The sequence below is a fragment of the Dendrobates tinctorius genome, unplaced genomic scaffold (assembly GCF_039654945.1).
Source record: "Dendrobates tinctorius isolate UK_male_01 unplaced genomic scaffold, ASM3965494v1 ptg000223l, whole genome shotgun sequence".
Taxonomy (NCBI): domain Eukaryota; kingdom Metazoa; phylum Chordata; class Amphibia; order Anura; family Dendrobatidae; genus Dendrobates; species Dendrobates tinctorius.
In genome coordinates this window covers 13,211,748-13,231,487 of record NW_027361890.1, presented here as the reverse complement: position 1 = coordinate 13,231,487, position 19,740 = coordinate 13,211,748, and the positions used below count along the sequence as shown (strand labels likewise).

General features: G+C 46.7%; 1 protein-coding gene across 3 annotated transcripts in view; it reads right to left on the bottom strand.

Moving 5' to 3' along the window:
• The window catches only part of PPP1R16B (protein phosphatase 1 regulatory subunit 16B), a 148,642-nt gene that overhangs the window by 30,557 nt on the left and 98,345 nt on the right, over window positions 1–19,740 (bottom strand). For all 3 annotated transcript variants that reach the window (XM_073555350.1, XM_073555348.1, XM_073555349.1), the window contains exons 5-6: window positions 3,159–3,262; window positions 1,949–2,073 (exon numbers count right to left, since the gene is read on the bottom strand). In XM_073555350.1, coding sequence (XP_073411451.1) covers window positions 1,949–2,073; window positions 3,159–3,262 — 229 coding nt within the window. The remainder of the gene's footprint in view (window positions 1–1,948; window positions 2,074–3,158; window positions 3,263–19,740) is intronic.

The following is a 19,740-nucleotide window of genomic DNA, read 5'->3' as shown; positions in this document are numbered from 1 at the left end:
CCCATCAGCTGCCAATGATGGGCTGCACCGTTCATGTCACATAACAACGTCGCATGAGTGCCGGCAGACACAGTGCAGACATCACTGAAATGGCATGTGTACTTTTTTCCTTACTGTACACTGAGATTTATAGGTTTTAAGAGGGAGTTGTCCAAGTATCGGACATTTAATGGTAAGAAAAGTATAGCATGCAGCACTACTCTTCTAGTGGACACTCCCTTTAACTACAACAGAATGGCTAAGGAATATACAATTTTGGAATATATATTGATTATTTAAGTATTTGCTAAGGGTACGTTCACATGGATTTTTTTATGTGACTTTTTCCAATATATTGGGCTATAGGAATGCTAACACATTAAACTAACATCGACCAAGCCTGCCAATATCATTGGACTCGGTCGACATTCTTAAGTGTATGGCAGCTTCCCGACTCTCCCTTGACAGATGATGATGGGGGAGATAAGGATCCAGAATGACTGATTTTCAATACCGAATGTTTTTCTTCACGGAGAGTTAAGCCTACGACAGAGGAGCGAGGCAGCGGATCTCTCGTACAGAACACAGCAGCAGAGCGAGTGCTCCAGTATACACAGGAGTCAGGCGAGATAGGTGTCAGCCAATCTATAGTTCGGCCCGACAGTTATCTATTGTCTATGAGGTCCTTAACAATTATATACTGAAATGGGCTTCAAGGTGGCAATTGCACCCAGAACCTGGGGCCTGAGGAGGACTCAAAGACCCTCTTTCAAGGCTCATTCACACTTCAGTATTTGGTCAGTATTTTGCATCAGTGTTTGTATGCCAAAGCCAGGAATGGAACTTACCGAGAAAAAAATATAATTGAAAGACTGACTCCTGTTCCTTATTTTGGAGACATTCCTGGTTTTGGCATACAAATACTGATGAAATACTGATCAAAAATACTGATGTGTTAAAGAGGCCTCACATATAGTAAGAAGACACCAGTATTATAAATATCACATTTTAGTTAGGGGCTGAAGTTACAGGTTTTGCCTCCATATGTGAAGATTAGAGTTGAGTAAAATTTGTTCAGGTTCCTTTTTATTCGGAAAGCTATAGCGCTTACCGAATAAGCTGCAGAGGGAACCCGGCTTCCTGGATCGCACCGGCTGATCAGCTACATGTGTCGCAGCTGTGTCACAGTCACAGCACATGCATGGGGAGCCTGCATGTTGGGCAACACATGCAGCTGCGGAGAGATCCAGGAAGCCGGGTTCCCTCTGCAGCTTATTCAGTAAGAGCTATAGCGTGCCGAATAATTGGGGAACCGAAGATATTCGCTCAACTCTAGTGAAGATAAGACAACTATGGGAGAATTACACAGTTTAGTCGTATATAAGTTGTAAGTTTTGCCCAAGATGCATAAACATGTTGCAGCTTTTAACACTGGCCCTACCCACTTTAAATGCAGGGAGGGGCTTCAGGGGAGGATTATGGTCAACCACAGCCCGTCAGACTTACAATATTAACGTTAGAAATAATAAATTAAACCCAGAATCTACTCTAGACAGCTTAGCTTTCTGTTTGGGGTCACAGACAATCCAAAATGCTAGCACATTCCCAATTAGGCCACGTTCACATGTTCATTCTTTAGTGAGTTTTTTACCTCAGTATTTGTAAGCCAAAACCAGGAGTGGAGCAATCAGAGGAAAAGTGTAATAGAAACCCGTCACCACTTCTGTATTTATCACCCACTCCTGGTTTTGGCTTACAGATACTGAGGTAAAATACTGACCAAATACTGATAGTGTGCACTTGGCCTTCGGAGATTGCTAATTACATCACATAAGCAGTCTATAATATAATATCTGTATAACATGAAGCATGTAATGGGTGATTCTGGTTACAACAGGTGTCGCCTGTAGAGGACGCGAATACATAACTGTTATTGGGGAAAGTAACATGACTGAACTATTCATCTCACCAGAGTGGCCCCCTGGCTGTCTGTTCTGTTCAGGTCCTGTCCGGCTGCTACCAGCGCTCTGACATCACTCAGCATGTGACGCTCCGGGGCCTGCCGAGCTTCGTTAACCATTTCTTGTGTGATACCTAGAGAGCAGTGAATGTAGGAAGACAAGGTACAATCTCAGTGATACTAACACAGAAGCCAATGATATGTTCTCATATTAACCACCCCAGTGACACAAGTGATCAACTGTTTGAAGGAAGAAAAAGTGCTTGCATTGTACGGTCCAACCATAATATAATAAATAGAATATTCACATAACGCTGCATGGTCTGGTCACCAGCCAGTATGTTTACAAGTACAGACACAGAGGGCTATTAAGTGCATGGAGGCTGAGTAACAGATTCTATGAGGGTCCTGACTTTGAAGAAAATTTTGTATGTGCAAAACAGAGATAGTTAGATAAGTGAGGTGAGGTGATAGGCCAGTCTAAAGAAATGCATTTTAAGGCCAGTCTTTTAGAAGTCTTGGAGATGGGTGTGGGAGGTTCGTATTAGCAGAAAGGAGGTCACTGGCAGGGTGGTAGACTGAGATGAGGGAGGAGATGTAAGGTGGTCCTGAACCGTGGATCGCTTTGCGGGTGAGAGTGATAAGTTTATTTTGGACTCTGTAGCAGATGGGCAATCAGTGCAATGACTGGCACAGTGTAGAGACATCGGTGTAGCAGTTGGAAAGAAATACGAACCTGGCTGCTGCATTCAGTAGGGATTGGAGAGGGGAGAGGTTAGGAGACTGATTAGTAGCGAGTTGCAATAGTCCAGATGAGAATGAATAAGAGTGACAGTGAGAGTTTTTTCTGAGTCAAAGCTAAGAATAGGTCAAATTCTAGAGATGGTTTTGAAGTGTAGGTGACATGAGCGAGTGAGTGATCAGATGTGGGAAGTGAAGGAGAGATCTGAGTCAAATATGACCCCAAGACAGTGAGCATGTTTCTGGGGAGTAATGGAACAACCACAGACGAAAATGGCAATATCGGTCATAGGTAGGTTAGTGGAAAAACAAGTTCAGTTTTTGACAGATTCAGTTTTAGATAGAGGGAGGACATAATGTTAGAGGCAGCGGAAAGACAATCATTGGTATTTTGTAATAATGCAGGAGTGTTGTCAGGAGACGATGTGTATAATTGGGTGTAATCAGCATGGAGATGGTACTGACAACTAAATCTCACCTTTGTAGGTCATGCAGTTTTCTATGACGCTCAGTGTAGCTTCATCCTCACACAGGTCGTACACCATGTTGCCATCTGCATTTACTGCCAGCAGATCTGCACCACTGGAGACAGCACAGAATCAAAACTCGCTGTTAGCCTTACATTGATGGAGACTCCTAAAATGAAAACTTTTCAGCACCAGTTACATAAAGAATTAACATCTCTACTGCTTCAATGTCCCATTACCCAGCACAAAGCTCAGTATTATACTTCTACCAATACCAAGTTTGTCTGTCAAAAATAGTCTCCAAGATATATTGATTTTTTGCTACAAAAAAAACATAATAATCTCAGTACAAAAATATGACAGTACAAATGATTAAAGTGCACAAAAAAGACAAGTAAAGTGAAGCGAAGGTCGTCATGGCAACAGTATTCAGACAATAGTATAAAAATAGTTGCAGCAAACCCTACATACACAGTTACTGGCGTTATGTCAGTATATGGATATATTTTAGAGATAATGTATACAGCTTGGCATTGGTGTTACATCTATAGAAATAATTTCTGTAACTATTTTATTAATACTGATACAATTTTACAGTCTGTGTTATACAAGTAGTCCAAAGAAACATTAATGTTGTACTGACTTCAGGGCTAAAATCTCCCAGAATTCCTTGGTGTCAATGCACCTTTGATCTCGGACTTGATCTTACATTGTCTGTAGAGAGGCGCAGGTGAGATATAAGACTTAGGCCGGAGTCACACTGGCGAGGAATACGGTAGAGTGAGAGGCGCAGAAAGCACGCATTAGACACGGACAAATGATTTTCTATGGGGTCACTCGCACCAGGCGTATATTTCTCCTCAGTATCCTACGCTCCGTGCCACTCGCAGCATGCTGCGATTGTCAGCGTACTACGCCCGTAGTACGCCAATGCAAGTCTATGGGTGCGCAAAAATACGGATTACACACGGACCACACGTGTGACTTGCGAGAAATACGCACCCGGTGTCTTTTAGCAAAGCCGGCAATTCAGTGCGCTATACAGTAAACTCACACTGACAGGTTTAATAAAGAAACGAAAGAATAGATATAGACACATAGAATACATATATATATCTATATATATGTATTCTATGTGTCTATATCTATTCTTTGCTTTCTGTTAGAAACCCTGTCATAGGGCTCCATTATATGTCCATTTTGCAAGCCTGCGAGAAAATCTCACCATACGGATGCCGTACGGATTACATACGGATGCTGACATGCGCAAAATACGCGACCACACCTTGCTTACGGATGACATACGGAGCACTGTTTAGGGGTCTGTCATCCGTATTACGCATGTAAAATACTGACCGTATTTTGCGCAGGTTAGTGTGACTCCAGCCTAAAGCCACGTGTACACATTCAGTATTTGGTGAGTTTTTTACCTCAGTATTTATAAGACAAAACCAGGAGTGGGTGATAAATTCAGAAGTGGTGACGTGTTTTTATTAGGCCATGTGCACATTGTTCAGTATTTGGTGATATTTTTACCTCAGTATTTGTAAGCCAAAACCAGGAATGGGTGATAAATACAGAAGTGGTGACGTGTTTCTATTAGGCCACGTGCACACATTCAGTATTTGGTCAGTATTTTACCTCAGTATCTGTAAGCCAAAACCAGGAGTGGGTGATAAATACAGAAGTGGTGGCGTGTTTCTATTAGGCCATGTGCACACGTTCAGTATTTGGTGAGTATTTTACCTCAGTATCTGTAAGCCAAAACCAGGAGTGGGTGATAAATACAGAAGTGGTGGCGTGTTTCTATTAGGCCATGTGCACACGTTCAGTATTTGGTCAGTATTTTACCTCAGTATCTGTAAGCCAAAACCAGGAGTGGGTGATAAATACAGAAGTGGTGACGTGTTTCTATTAAGCCATGTGCACACTGTTCAGTATTTGGTCAGTGTACCTCAGTATCTGTAAGCCAAAACCAGGAGTCGGTGATAAATACAGAAGTGGTGACGTGTTTCTATTAGACCATGTGCACACATTCAGTATTTGGTCAGTATTTTACTTCAGTATTTGTAAGCAAAAACCAGGAGCTGGTGATAAATACAGAAGTGGTGACGTGTTTCTATTAGGCCATGTGCACACGTTCAGTATTTGGTCAGTATTTTACCTCAGTATTTGTAAGCAAAAACCAGGAGTGGGTGATAAATACAGAAGCGGTGACGTGTTTCTATTCGGCCATGTGCACACATCAGTATTTGGTCAGTATTTTACCTCAGTATCTGTAAGCCAAAACCAGGAGTGGGTGATAAATACAGAAGTGGTGACGTGTTTCTATTAGGCCATGTGCACACTGTTCAGTATTTGGTCAGTATTTTACCTCAGTAACTGTAAGCCAAAACCAGGAGTGGGTGATAAATACAGTAGTGGTGACATGTTTCTATTCGGCCATGTGCACACGTTCAGTATTTGGTCAGTATTTTACCTCAGTATCTGTAAGCCAAAACCAGGAGTGGGTGATAAATACAGAAGTGGTGACGTGTTTCTATTAGGCCATGTGCACACGTTCAGTATTTGGTCAGTATTTTACCTCAGTATCTGTAAGCCAAAACCAGGAGTGGGTGATAAATACAGAAGTGGTGACGTGTTTCTATTAGGCCATGTGCACATGCTCAGTATTTGGTGAGTTTTTACCTCAGTATCTGTAAGCCAAAACCAGGAGTGGGTGATAAATACAGAAGTGGTGACGTGTTTCTATTAGGCCATGTGCACACGCTCAGTATTTGGTGAGATTTTTACCTCAGGCTGGAGTCACACTAACCTGCGCAAAATACGGTCCGTAGTTTACTTGCATAATACGGATGAATGACCACTAAACAGTGCTCCGTAGGTCATCCGTAAGCAGGGTGAGGTCGCGTATTTTGCCCATGTGTGCATCCGTATGTAATCCGTGTGGCATCCGTATGCAATCCGTATGGCGAGATTTTCTCGCAGCCTTGCAAAATGGACATTTAACGGTTTTCATGCCTGCAAACAATTTAAATCATTAGCCTGCACCCTATTTAGACACTCAGAAACAGGTGGCTGCCTCCATTCTGTACATTTGTCACCTTGCTTTCACGAGGTGTGTTGGTGTTCTTTGTGCAGCATGGCAGAGGGTCTGAGTTTCAATACTACTGAGCAGGTTCTCTTTACTTGGCTTTTGTCACGGCGCTTTGGGCAACCATATCCTGTGATAGTGGATCCGTGGAGGAGGAGACGCATGTGGGTCCATCCACTTTTGAGGCAACGACTCACAAGAGGGCATTTTCACCGCCTCTATTCTTCTCTGCGGGAGCATCCGGAGAAATTTTACCAGTACTGTCGCATGAGCATTGCCACATTTGATCGACTCTTGCAGACAGTGCGCCCTGGGATAACCTTTCAGGATACAAGGATGCGCAAAGCCATATCTGCAGAGGAGCGACTTCTACTCACAATACGGTATGTACTACACAACCACATTCTCTCTATTCCTAATGTGTGTGCTAAATTATGTTTTTTGCCCTTCTTGGACAAAGTTGAATGCCATCATCTTACTCCAAAGATGAAGCACCTAACACAGCAGAATGTTACATCTAATATGTCCAGCATATCACTTAGTCATTGTGCCACCAAATATGTGTGTGTTCTTCTCTATCATTTCCTAACAAGTTTGGTCGGCATGTAAATGATTTTTTTTTACTTTAGCCATTCTAAACTTTACTATTTCTGTTGTTCTACAGCTTCCTGTCCACTGGCCTGTCTTATGCCGCTCTCCACCATGAGTTTCTCATAGGAAAATCAACCATTTCAGGCATAGTGAGGTCTACATGTGCACAAATCTGGACAAGACTCCATCAAGTGGTCATGCCCGAGCCCAGGATGGAAGACTGGTTAAGGATATCAAGGGACTTTGAGGAGGACTGCCAGTTTCCAAATTGTATTGGGGCCCTGGATGGCAAACATATCAGGGTGCGTAAGCCGCCGAACTCAGGCTCCCATTTCTTCAATTATAAACAATACTTTTCTGTTGTATTGTTGGCTCTGGTAGACCCTCAATACAAGTTTATAATTGTTGACATTGGGGCCTATGGAAGGACGGGAGACTCTAGAGTCTTCAATACTACTTCCATAATGGCTCGGCGGCTACGCACCTACCAGTTGGATCTACCACCACCACGCCAGCTACCAGGCTCCTACGAAAAATCAGTCCCTTATGTCCTTGTGGCAGATGAGGCCTTTCAGTTATCGCGCAATGTCATGAGGCCATATCCCCGGCGCAACCTTGACCACAGGCGCAGAATTTTTAACTTGCGCCTATCACGTGCTAGGCGACTGGTGGAGTGTTCCTTTGGGATTCTTTCTGCCAAATGGCGAGTTCTCCAGTCTGCCATTCAGTTGAGTGAGCAAAATGTGAATGAAGTTGTGAAAGCCTGTGTTGTTCTGCATAACTTCACCAGGATACATGATTGCTCCTCTTCTGATGGTGTTGTGCGTAGGCCGGACAATGTGCGCAGGGTGAGACCACCTATGAACCCTCAACGTAGACCGCTCTCTGGCCTCAAAGTGCGTGATATTTTCACTAATTACTTTATCTCGCCTGAGGGGGCAACTTCTTGGCAAGAGCATGCTGTGTCTATGTTATAATTTGTTGCTTTAAGTGTGTCAAAATATATATTACTCAAGCCTTTATGATTCTATGAGTGTTTCAGTGCATTGGTTGGTGTCTGTTAGTATGTTGTGAGGGATTGTGAAAAATCAATCAGACGTTAAGTAGAGTAGACAAATATTTAGTTTTGCCTTTTTTTTTTCGCTTAAAGGCAAACATAATTTTGCCTTAACACAAATTTGGTAATGGCCAAAATGACCCTTTGTGCCTTCTTTAACTTGTTGTAAAATGAACATAACAGAACAAAACAGCCACAAACATTAGGCCAAAAAAACATTGCTGCATCACTAGAGTAACCTAGATTTGCCAACAAAAGGTGAGCTCCATCACCAAAATAAAGGCAACGAGATAACACTCACATTTCCACATAATGTTAGCCAAACATAGAAAGATTCCACCATGACAGGCAAGGCTTTCACAGCTTTCACACAGATATTACCTGTCTGTACACCAGACAATATTTAAGCATGCTATACCGGAAAGGATGAAAATACAAAACTCACTTGTTAATACATAGAGAAAGCGGGTTATTCTGAATGCTTGTCGCCTAGAAATTTTGTCCTAGAGATTGCTAACAAAAAAGGTGACTACTTAACTAAGGCGAGCACGCCTTTCCTATGCGTTTGCAAGTGAGTAGTGTATTTTCATCCTTTCAGTTTACAGCATAGCGCATTTAAAGATTCTCTTTTCTACACACATGTAATATCTGTCTGAAAGGCGTGAGGTAGCGTTGCCTGTCATGATGGATTGTTTCATATGTTTGGAAAACATTGTTTAAAAATGTGAATGTTACATTATGTTATAAATGTTGGTGAAGGAGAACACCTGTTTTTACATTTAGATTAGGAGCACCAGTTACATCTGACTGGACATCTCCAACCATCAGAATCATAAATCCTCATATGTTGGGGAAGGGGAACGTGGATCAATAGCCTGTGGGTGCTGCTGGACATTGTGGCCAACATCGCCCTGTGTGGGGCCATACTGGTGCCCATGATGCTGGAATTGTCCAGCCTCCTGGGACTGTTGGGGATACTGGCCAGAGTACTGATGATGGTGAGGGGTTCTTGTTGGCTCTGGTAGGCCCGTGGCTCATATCCACCAAGATAGCCAGATCGTCCCCAACCAGGTTGGGACCATCCTCCAACACTGGGTGGGTACAAGTGGCCATATTGGTGGGGTTGGCTTGAGGAAGACATTTGGTGCTGCGGTATAGACGGTTGGGTAGGGGGAGGAAGGGGTTGAGGTGTTGGCCCACGTATTAGGGGCTGTTCAGACCCTGCTTGAGCAAGCATCTGTGCAGATGGTCTCATGCGCATTAAATTTCGTGGTGAGAGCTGCCACCTCTCCAGAAATTCAAAAACCTCATATGGGGTATTGGGGGGGGTGCTTGCATTAAGCAGGATCTGAATACATCCCCTAATACGGAGCCTGACCTCACGGGTAAGGGCACGGAGATAAAGGGTGAGGCTACATGCATAGGCCTCCTCACCATCATCTGTTGTTACTCTGGACAAACAATTTAGCACCCCTGTGTCCACATTGGTCCTACTCTCTTGAAGAGTGACCTGGCGCCTTCTTCTTGTTCGCCGTGATACTACAGCAGCCTGTGGGGAGGACATGATCTGGGCAGTTGGGCTGCTGCTCAAGTTGCCCGGCTCTTCCAGGATGGGTGAGGTGGCAGCAGCAGACTGTCCTTGGTGGTGTGGTGTGTAGGGCAGCCATTGTGTGGTCTTGTGATGCCTCATCTTCAGCCATCCTTCTTGTAGGGGGCGAAGATGGGCCAGCCACCTCATCCCCTACAGGATCTATAATGGGCTCTGCCTCTGAGGCCGTTCCTCGATCCGTAAGGTTGGATTGAGTTCTGTTATGAAATAGAACAGAGGAAAAAATACATCAATATTTTTGTCCCTGTAAAGTATTTGTGTAATGTATTTGTGTAATGTGGTGTGAGCTATGTACTTACGGTCTCAGATCCAGAATTGGGGCGAGGAAGTTCAGCCGGTCATAGTAGATATATTTTCTCTCCACATGCCCAGCATCCCCACTCCTGGACTGCTGCTGGCGTTCCCGGCGGAACTGGTCCCGGATGCTTCGCCAGCGTTTCATCACATCTTCCACTGCAATGTGACAGGAAAGATTGTCAAAATCACATATTTGAGAGGTCACATTTTCTAACAGTAGTCTAGGCATGGGGCCTTCTGGGGTGTGCTTTCTACCCATGGTGGCATATGTAATTGGGCCGATACACAGGGTCTCATTAGCTACACTGAAAATAATTTTATTGCCTAGGAGGATGAGGAGCTTGTGGCCTAACCCCTAATTACGGCTGTGTGAAGCCACGTGTCACATCCAAATGTAACGGCCTCATGAGGCTAATAAAATTACATGCCCAGGAAGGGGGGTGCTGATTGTAGAATAATTTTGAAGCGTGCGCTAAGGTTAATGATGTTTTTATGGTTGCACTTACGAATTTTATGCTGCTCATCACGTGGTCTGTCACCAAAGTCATGGTACATCTGGCGACAGATGCGCCTCCATGACGCCTCCTTTCTTGTCCGGTTCGCATAATTTGCATCGCGTGGGTCCCATATTTCGGGACGCTCCTGCACCAGCACAAGGAGCATCTCAACATTAATATATGTGGACGCCATGCTGCTGCTGTACTCCGTGGAGGCGTACTTCCTGGATGTCTGGAGCGGTTTTTGAGCTCATTTGCATGTCTAGGCTTCCTGATGATGGATTGGCCCATTTCCTGTCACCAGCCAAAAGACCTGAGTATTGCTCGCAGGTCACACGTGTGTTCCGTGTGTAATCCGTATTTTTTGCGCACCCATTGACTTGCATTGGCGTACTACGGGCGTAGTACGCTGACAATCGCAGCATGCTGCGATTGGCACGGAGCATAGGATACGGAAGAGAAAAATACGCCTGGTGCGAGTGACCCCATTGAAAATCATTTGTCCGTGTGTAATGCGTGTTTTTTGCGCCTCTCACGCGCCCGTATTCCTCGCCAGTGTGACTCCGGCCTCAGTATTTGTAAGCCAAAACCAGAAGTGGGTGATAAATACAGAAGTGTTGACATGTTTCTATTAGGCCACGTGTACACATTCAGTATTTGGTGAGTTTTTTACCTCAGTATTTGTAAGCAAAAACCAGGAGTGGGTTATAAATACAGAAGTGGTGACGTGTTTCTATTCGGCCATGTGCACATGCTCAGTATTTGGTGAGTTTTTACCTCAGTATCTATAAGCCAAAACCATGACGTTGGTATTGTCAAGTATTTACCTCGTGGGGATAGCAAGCACCTTGACTTACCCCCAAAACCCCACCGTGACCATAAAACCACCACCCCCACCTCTGCGACAACTAATACACAGACACCGGTATTTCTTTTGGAATTTTATAGCCACAGCAGCCTTTTATTATAACAACAAACAAACAATAAACACTGTATCATAAATAACATGAGTACAATGAATTTAACCCTGGAAGGAGAAGTCCTTGAAGCCACAAGATCATGGTGAAATAGTCCAAAATATTGTGAACAACCCCCGACCATTTGCTCCCAGCCGTTACCCCACAGGCTCGGGAGCACCAGCACACCAATAGATATTGTCCACAAACTCCTTGGAGATCCGCCCTCTTCCGACGGAAAACTCCGCATCCACCTTTCACCAGATCACGACCAGCATACCTTTAAACGAAGGAGACCCTACCCACAGAGTCTCCAAAACCAATTTCCACCGACTTCAAGGACTCCCCCCTCCCCCAAAACCGCCACAACGAGGGGCCTTTGAACGCCTCAATGACCCGAGACCCCACCAAGCCGCCAAGCGACAGCCTTCTCTATACCCTCCTGAAGGGCGAGAGCCCAAATATCAGAACCCACTGCATTCAAGTGAATCCCGTCCGCCAACCAGTAATCGCCCTCACCCTTGTCCAAATCGAAATGTCGCATGGCAACTCCCCCATTTTTAACTATAAAAGCAGACACCGCTCTGTTGACCTTGATCCTGGCCCGGTTGACCTTTTCCAACGATCTCATGGACCGCCAACGCCTACATGGCACAATCTCAGACCACACAATCGTGATGTCCCGATACGTTACCCACAACCGCAAGCAATCTTGCTTAATGTCCTTGATCAATTCCCGAAAGGGACAGACAGCCAGATCATTACCCCCAGCATGAATAACGAGAACATCTGGTGCCCGGTCCATCCGGACACACTCGTGAATTTCCGTCAACACCCGACGCCACACCAGGCCCCTAAAACCGACACTCACAGGAAAACATATCGCAACAAAGATAGCGCTCCAATCCCTGTAACATTCAATCGACCCCATGGACCCCACCAACCAGGCCCACCTCCTGCACACCTAAGGCCGAACATAACTGCGATAACGATTAGACCTCCACCCGCCGATGCGCTGTATGAAAGAGGGACCCAAACCACACTCAGCTGCCTCAGTCGCCGCACCAATCCTAAAAGAATGAGAGGCAAACCGAGAATCATCCAACCCCAAACACCGAATTGACTTTTTAAACACCGCGACAAACTGATACCGAGACAGACTACCACCATCTGCGTGACACAACAAAGATCCGCCCAGACTGGGACGACGGTCCCAAAAATTACGCAAACACTGAACCGGGCACATTCCAGAACCAGACACAACACCCAACACAACTCGACGGCCTTTTCCAGACTGGTCCGTTTTTGACCTACGCAGCCAGAACTCGACCCCCTGGGAAGTCAAAACCACATCCCTGGCTAGCAACCCACCCATCGACTTTATTGTGAGACACGAGTTCCCCAATCCGCAGTGCCCCAAAAAATGCAAAGGAAAAAGCCAGACGAAACAACGCAACCTCATATCCATCTGCGCATACCGATCCCAGAACCAGCCCCAATTGCTCTAGCATATTAAAAGACACGGGCCGTCTTAAATCACCCCCCCTCTCGGAAACGGTGAAAACCTTTCACCGCCTGTCTCACCAGAAACGTTTTCGTCAAATCCCTGCACTCACGCAACCGAAAACCGAAAGACAAACCGGCCAACAAACGTGTCACCTTCGCACGAGACCAACCTTCGCTTGCGCCCTGCCCCAACCAAGACAACAGACCCTCTTGCTCACGCCTAACCCCACTGGTGGGGCCAGCCGTAAGGACCTCTTCCCACATACGCCACGCATTCCGGTAGGCCTCCCAGGTTTTTGGTGCCAATGACGATACAATCAGTGACTCTGCGGCTCGTAAGCCACCCTCCACAACTCCTCCGGACAAATCAGACCCTCGAACTCTGCCTCCGGAGCCAAGGAACGAAAACGATCCCACTGTGAACGAGAGAGAGTCAGCTATCTCGTTCTTCACTTCTGGCACATGCGTCGCAGTCACATGCGCATTCAAAGACAAACATGATAGCACCAACTTCTGCAAAACCCTGACAACTGGAGGGGACGATGCAGTAAGACCATTAATCGCGCTCACAACACCCATGTTGTCGCAATAAAAACGAACGCGCCGATTCCGAAAATCCTGACCCCACAAATGTACCGCCACCAGAATCGGAAAAATCTCCAACAACGTGATGTTACGCACCAATCCAGCCGAAACCCACGCAGCGGGCCACTGAGCTGCGCACCATTGCCCTCCAAAATAGGCACCAAAACCGAATCCACCCGCCGCATCCGTAAACAAATCCAAAGCATCGTTACAAACCACATCAGCCATTACCAACGAACAACCGTTGTATTCCTCCAAAAAGGACTCCCAGACCACCAAATCAGCCCTGAGCTCCGCCGACAATCTCACAAAATGATGAGGAGCCCGAATCCCCGAAGTAGCGCTAGCCAGCCTACGTGAAAAAACTCGACCCATCGGCATCACCCGACAAGCGAAGTTAAGCTTTCCCAACAGCGACTGAAGATCCCGCAACTATATTTTCCGCAACCGACGTGCACGAACCACCTCAGACCTCAAATCTTCTAGCTTGTCCTCAGGCAACCGAAATTCCCATTCGACAGTATCGATGACGATCCCCAGAAAGCGCAAACACGTACTGGGGCCCTCAGTTTTTTTTGGGTGCCAACAGGACCCCGAACCGATCCGCCACCCACTCAATCGCTTTCAAAATCCTGAGACAATGTGAAGAATCAGCCGGGCCAATGCACAAGAAATCGTCCAAATAATGAACCACCGAATCAAAACCAGAAACGTCGCACACGACCCACTCAAGAAAAGAACTAAAAGCCTCGAAATACGCACAAGACAATGAACAACCCATAGGTAAACACCCATCTACAAAAAATCTGCCTTCCCAAAAACAGCCCAACAACCTCACGCTTTCTGGGTGGACCGGAAGTAAACGAAAAGCGGATTCCACATCAGTCTTAGCCATAAGGGCACCGCGACCACATTTCCGGACCCAACTTGCCACCTCGTCAAATGAAGAGTATACCACCGAACAAATCTCTGGATCAATACCGTCGTTAACCGACCTCCCACGTGGGTAAGACAAATGCTGAATTAGCTGAAATTTATTGCGCTCCTTCATCGGAACCACCCCCAACGGGGAAACCACTAAATTCGGAAAAGGAGGGGACACGAAAGGGCCCGCCATGCGACCCAACGAAACTTCTTTCCGGATTTTCTCCGAAACAACTGAAGAATGCTCCAAGGCGGAGCGCAAATTTTTCAAAACCAACGGGATTTCAAACGGAGGACCCGGAATGCGAAAACCCTCCTTAAAACCCGAATACAACATCCCCGCTCTTATCCTATCAGGGTATCTATTTAGATAGGGGACCATCCTTTCCAGACTCACTGGAGTCTCCCCTTTGCGAATTACCCCCACCAGATTTGGACTTCCCTTTCTTGAAACACTTTGATGCCCCGTGTGAGGCACCATTGCAATTGGAGCAGAGGTGTTTAAATTTACAGTTGGCCCCGAACTTACACTGGCCGTCGATAAACTGCCAGCACACCCCCGCCTTGTGCGTTTCCGACTGCCCTTGACCCCCGCCACTTGTAGAGCCGGAGGTGCCGCTATTCTGGCTGGTGCTTCCAGCCCCCCCAAGAAAGGAACTCCCAGACTTATTTTGCGCTATCACACGCATCCACAACCCAATATCTTTTTGGTCCCAGCGGTTAGCCGGACACACAGCTTTCCTCTGACTAAATTGCTCATCATACCTCAGCCACGCCTGACCGCCATATACTCTGTAAGCCTCCCCAATAGCATCCAAACAAAACAACGCGTAGCAATTATCGGGGGCCTGTTCCCCAATAACACTCGCCAAAATGGCAAAAGCCTGCTGCCAATTTACAAATGTCTGAGGAATCAAGCGCCACCTCCGTTTTTCCTCCTCTTCCTTTTTGCTATCCTCTTTCTTACTTTTATCCAAATTAAACTTCTTCTCAAGAGGCAATAGCGAAAATATTTCCACATATTTATCCTTCCATATCCGCTCTTTCACCTCCTTTTTTAAATGGGCCCCCAACGAACCTTCAAAGCACACATACACCTCGCCATGCGCCCGATCATCCAAATGCACACGACACTCCTTTTCTCTGTCGCTTTGCACCGACACTGACACCGGCTCACCAGCACAAGGGCCCGACGCAGCCGCGCCCTGACCCGCCAACCCGCCACCCTGTGGCCCAACCCACACTGCTACCGGTGACGACCCAACAAAACCCCGCTCCAAACGTAAAAGCAAGCTACGCATATCCGCCAGCATATCACATACACCCCCGGCCGACCCTGAACTGCTCAACCCAGCCTCAAACCCACCACCCCTGGATTCTGCTAAGGGGCCCCCTACCACCACTGACGAAGATAATAGCGGGTGACAAACAGGGGACATAGACGCATACTCACCGGGCTGCGAGGGGGCTGTGTGCCCTCCAGCTGGAAATCCTGGATCCCCTGACGCCTCGTGGACCTCGCGGCTCCCGGCGGCGGACTCATCGCCTCGTTGTTGCGGCCCGAACACCCCCGCAGCCTGTGCCGGGGTAAGAGGCCTAAACCCCTGGACTGAACCAGGCAGAGGTACCCCCACATCCGAAGGCTCCTGGCCCCCCCCGCCGAGAGTCATTCCATATGTGCCATCGCGAGGCACCTGGCCGCCTAGGGCCCCCCACGGCAACTGGGAGCCCGACAGTGTCCTCCGCTCAGATCTTCTTGCAGCCGGCCTGCTCTCCGGTCCCGCCGCAGCCCCAGGGCTGTGAAACATGCTCAGGGGGTCAGAAGCAAGCGCCGCTGCGGGGCCAGCGCAGCAGCGCCCCCCCGCTCCAGCCGGTTCCCCCGCACCGCTGGGGGACGAAACAGGACCCGGCCCTGCTGCCTGGCAGGCCGCCACTCTGCCGGCGGCCGAAACGCTAGAAGCTGTAGGGGCAGGCCACGCGGCACGTCCATAACTGCCGCGGCCCCCCGAAGGAGCTGGTGCTGCCGGATGTCGGGAGCGCGCCGGCTCCGCCCCCTTCCTGCCCCGGGGCGAAGGTCCGGACGCCGCCGCAGGGCCTCGCCGCCTACAAGGATTCCTCCCAGGCCGCGCCGCGATGGATGGGGAAGGCAGCGTCGCGCGGCCTGGAGCGTCCCGGGAAGGGCTCCGACGGCGACGCGAGGCCCGGGGAGCGGTGTCGGGCGATAACCGTTCTGGAGGCCGCACCCGCCTGGACCTCCGCTCCCTCACCTCCCTGAGCCTCCAGCCATCCTGGAGCCTGCACCGCCGCTGCCGCCCGCAGCCTGTCCAGGATCTGGTCGACTCCCGCCATCCCCGTAAGTGTATGGGGCTGACTGTTCAGGAGCTGGGAAAACAGGAACAGAGGGCAGGAAACCCCCAGTCCCTATCTTAAATACCCCCTAGCTCCCCCTCCCCTTTAACCCTTCCCTCATTAAACCTCCAACCCCCCGTCATGATGGCCTCCGCCCACGCCTCCTCCAGGGGGTCGGGAGGCTCACTCCGGCCATTTCTGGAGTGGGTGATAAATACAGAAGTGGTGACGTGTTTCTATTAGGCCATGTGCACACGTTCAGTATTTGGTCTGTATTTTACCTCAGTATTTGTAAGCAAAAACCAGGAGTGGGTGATAAATACAGAAGTGGTGACGTGTTTCTATTAGGAAATGTGCACACGTTCAGTATTTGGTCAGTATTTTACCTCAGTATCTGTAAGCCAAAACCAGGAGTGAGTGATAAATACAGAAGTGGTGACGTGTTTCTATTAGGCCATGTGCACACGTTCAGTATTTGGTGAGTTTTTTACCTCAGTATTTGTAAGCCAAAACCAGGAGTGGGTGATAAATACAGAAGTGGTGACGTGTTTCTATTAGGCCATGTGCACACGTTCAGTATTTGGTGAGTTTTTTACCTCAGTATTTGTAAGCCAAAACCAGGAGTGGGTGATAAATACAGAAGTGGTGACGTGTTTCTATTAGGTCATGTGCACACATTCAGTATTTGGTCAGTATTTTACCTCAGTATTTGTAAGCTAAAACCAGGAGTGGGTGATAAATACAGAAGTGGTGACGTGTTTCTATTAGGCCATGTGCACACATTCAGTATTTGGTCAGTTTTTTACCTCAGCACTTGTACGCCAAAACCAGGAGTGGGTGATAAATACAGAAGTGGTGACGTGTTCCTATTATACTTTTCCTCTGATTATCCCACTCCGGACTTTAGCTTACAAATACTGAGGTTAAAAAACTCATCAAATCCTGATTGTGTGAACATGGTCTTACACAGTCTTGTGCATGGTTCCTATTTTAACTAATATCCTGGTAAACTAGTTTTTTTTAGTTCCTATTTGCACATCTACATATGCTGAAACACCAGCAACAATGCCGGTAATTTGGTATCCTACCTGAGCTCTTCGGCAATGATTTGTGCATCTCCATAGACTTACATGACTTCCACTGAATTCAATTGAGCAAACACTGTATCTAGGTGGTCAAGGTTCAATTTTAATCTATGGGGTGTAATATTTCACCAATACATTCTATAGAAATGTTTGAGTTAGGTGCTGACCCTAAAGAGTTATTCCCACAATGGATATATATATATATATATATATATATACAGTCATATGTTAAAGTTTGGGCACCCCTATTAATGTTAACCTTTTTTCTTTATAACAATTTTGGTTTTTGCAACAGCTATTTCAGTTTCATATATCTAATAACTGATGGACTCAGTTATATTTCTGAATTCAAATGAGGTTTATTGTACTAACAGAAAATGTTCAATCTGCATTTAAACAAAATTTGACCGGTGCAAAAGTATGGGCACCTCAACATAAAAGTGACATTAATATTTCGAAGATCCTCCTTTTGCAAAAATAACAGCCTCTAGTCGCTTTCCGTAGCTATTAATGAATTCCTGGATCCTGGATGAAGGTATTTGTGACCATTCCTGTTTACAAAACAATTACAGTTCAGTTAAGAGAGAGAGAGAGAAATTTTTTGTCCTGCACCCAGAAAGAATTTCGGGTTAAATCAGTGTCTGGAGGATCCGCCAGAGAAAAAAACGTTGCAAACTCCGTTTTAAAATTTTTGAGGATGGTGACGGACAGCAACTTTTGGCGGATCCTCAAAAAAAACGGATGCAACGGACGGCAATCCGTCACAATCCGCCGTCAATGGGGAAAAAAACCGGATCCTCAAAAGAAAATTGAGGATCCGTTTTTTCAAAAACCTGGCGGATTGTGACTGATTGTAAAAAACTGAAGTGTGAAAGAGGCCTAAGCCAGCTGACTACCACTTCATTGCATCTGCAGTGCGGAAAGTCAGTGCATTAGAGACAGAGAGGCAGAGTGCCAAGGGAATGGGTGCAAGGTAAGTATGCGTTTTGTTTTTATCTATATGTGTATGGGATGCTTGCATGTATATCGGAGGCTATGTGGGGGCTCACACTGTATATAGAGAGGCTATGTGGGGGCTCATGCTGTCTATAGGAGGCTATGTGAGGGCTCATACTGTATATAAGAGGCTATGTGGTATCTCATAATGTATATAGGAGGCTATGTAAGTGCTCATACTGTATATAGGAGGCTATATAGGGGCTCACAATGTATATAGAGAGGCTAGGTGGGGGCTAACGCTGTATATAGAGAGGCTATGTGGGGGCTCATACTGTATATAGATGGCTATGTGGTAACTTATACTGTATATAGAAGCTATATGGGGGCTAAAACTGTATATAGAGAGGCTATTTGAGAGTTCATACTGTATATAGGTTATGTGGAGGTACACACTATAAAGAGGGATATGTGGGGGCTCACACTATTTAAGGAGCTATGTGGGGAGTGGGGCTCATACTGTATTTAAGGGGCTTATACTACATTTAGTAGGCTATGTGAGGGCTCCTACTGTATATAAGAGAGTATGTGGGAGCTCAGACTATATATAGGAGTTTTGTGAGGGCTCACACTGTATAAAGGGGACTATGGGGGCTCATACTGTATTTAGTGGGATATGTGGGGGCTCACACAGTATTTAGGGGCTATGTGGAGTCTTATTGTATATTTGTAGGCTAAGTGGGGGCTCACACTGTATATAGGAGGATATGTGGGGAGCTACACTGTATATAGAGGGCTATGTGCGGGGTGTGGGCTCACACTGTAAAAGAGTAGAGATGGGCGGACACCTGGATGTTTGGCCGAACAGTTACAACAAGTTTGGATTCAGGTACCAGAACAGCACCATAACCTGGACCCAATTCACTTCAATGGGGGGCCCGAACATCCAGTGTTTGCCATGCTGTCATGTGCATATGCATGACAGCACGGCAAACACCAGTTATCAGTGGTAAAATCATCACCACCAGTCAGACAGCCGTTGTTCCTATGCTGTCAAAGGCAGAATGAGCACGCAGCTGTGATCAGAGGTATAAAGTTTACCTCTTG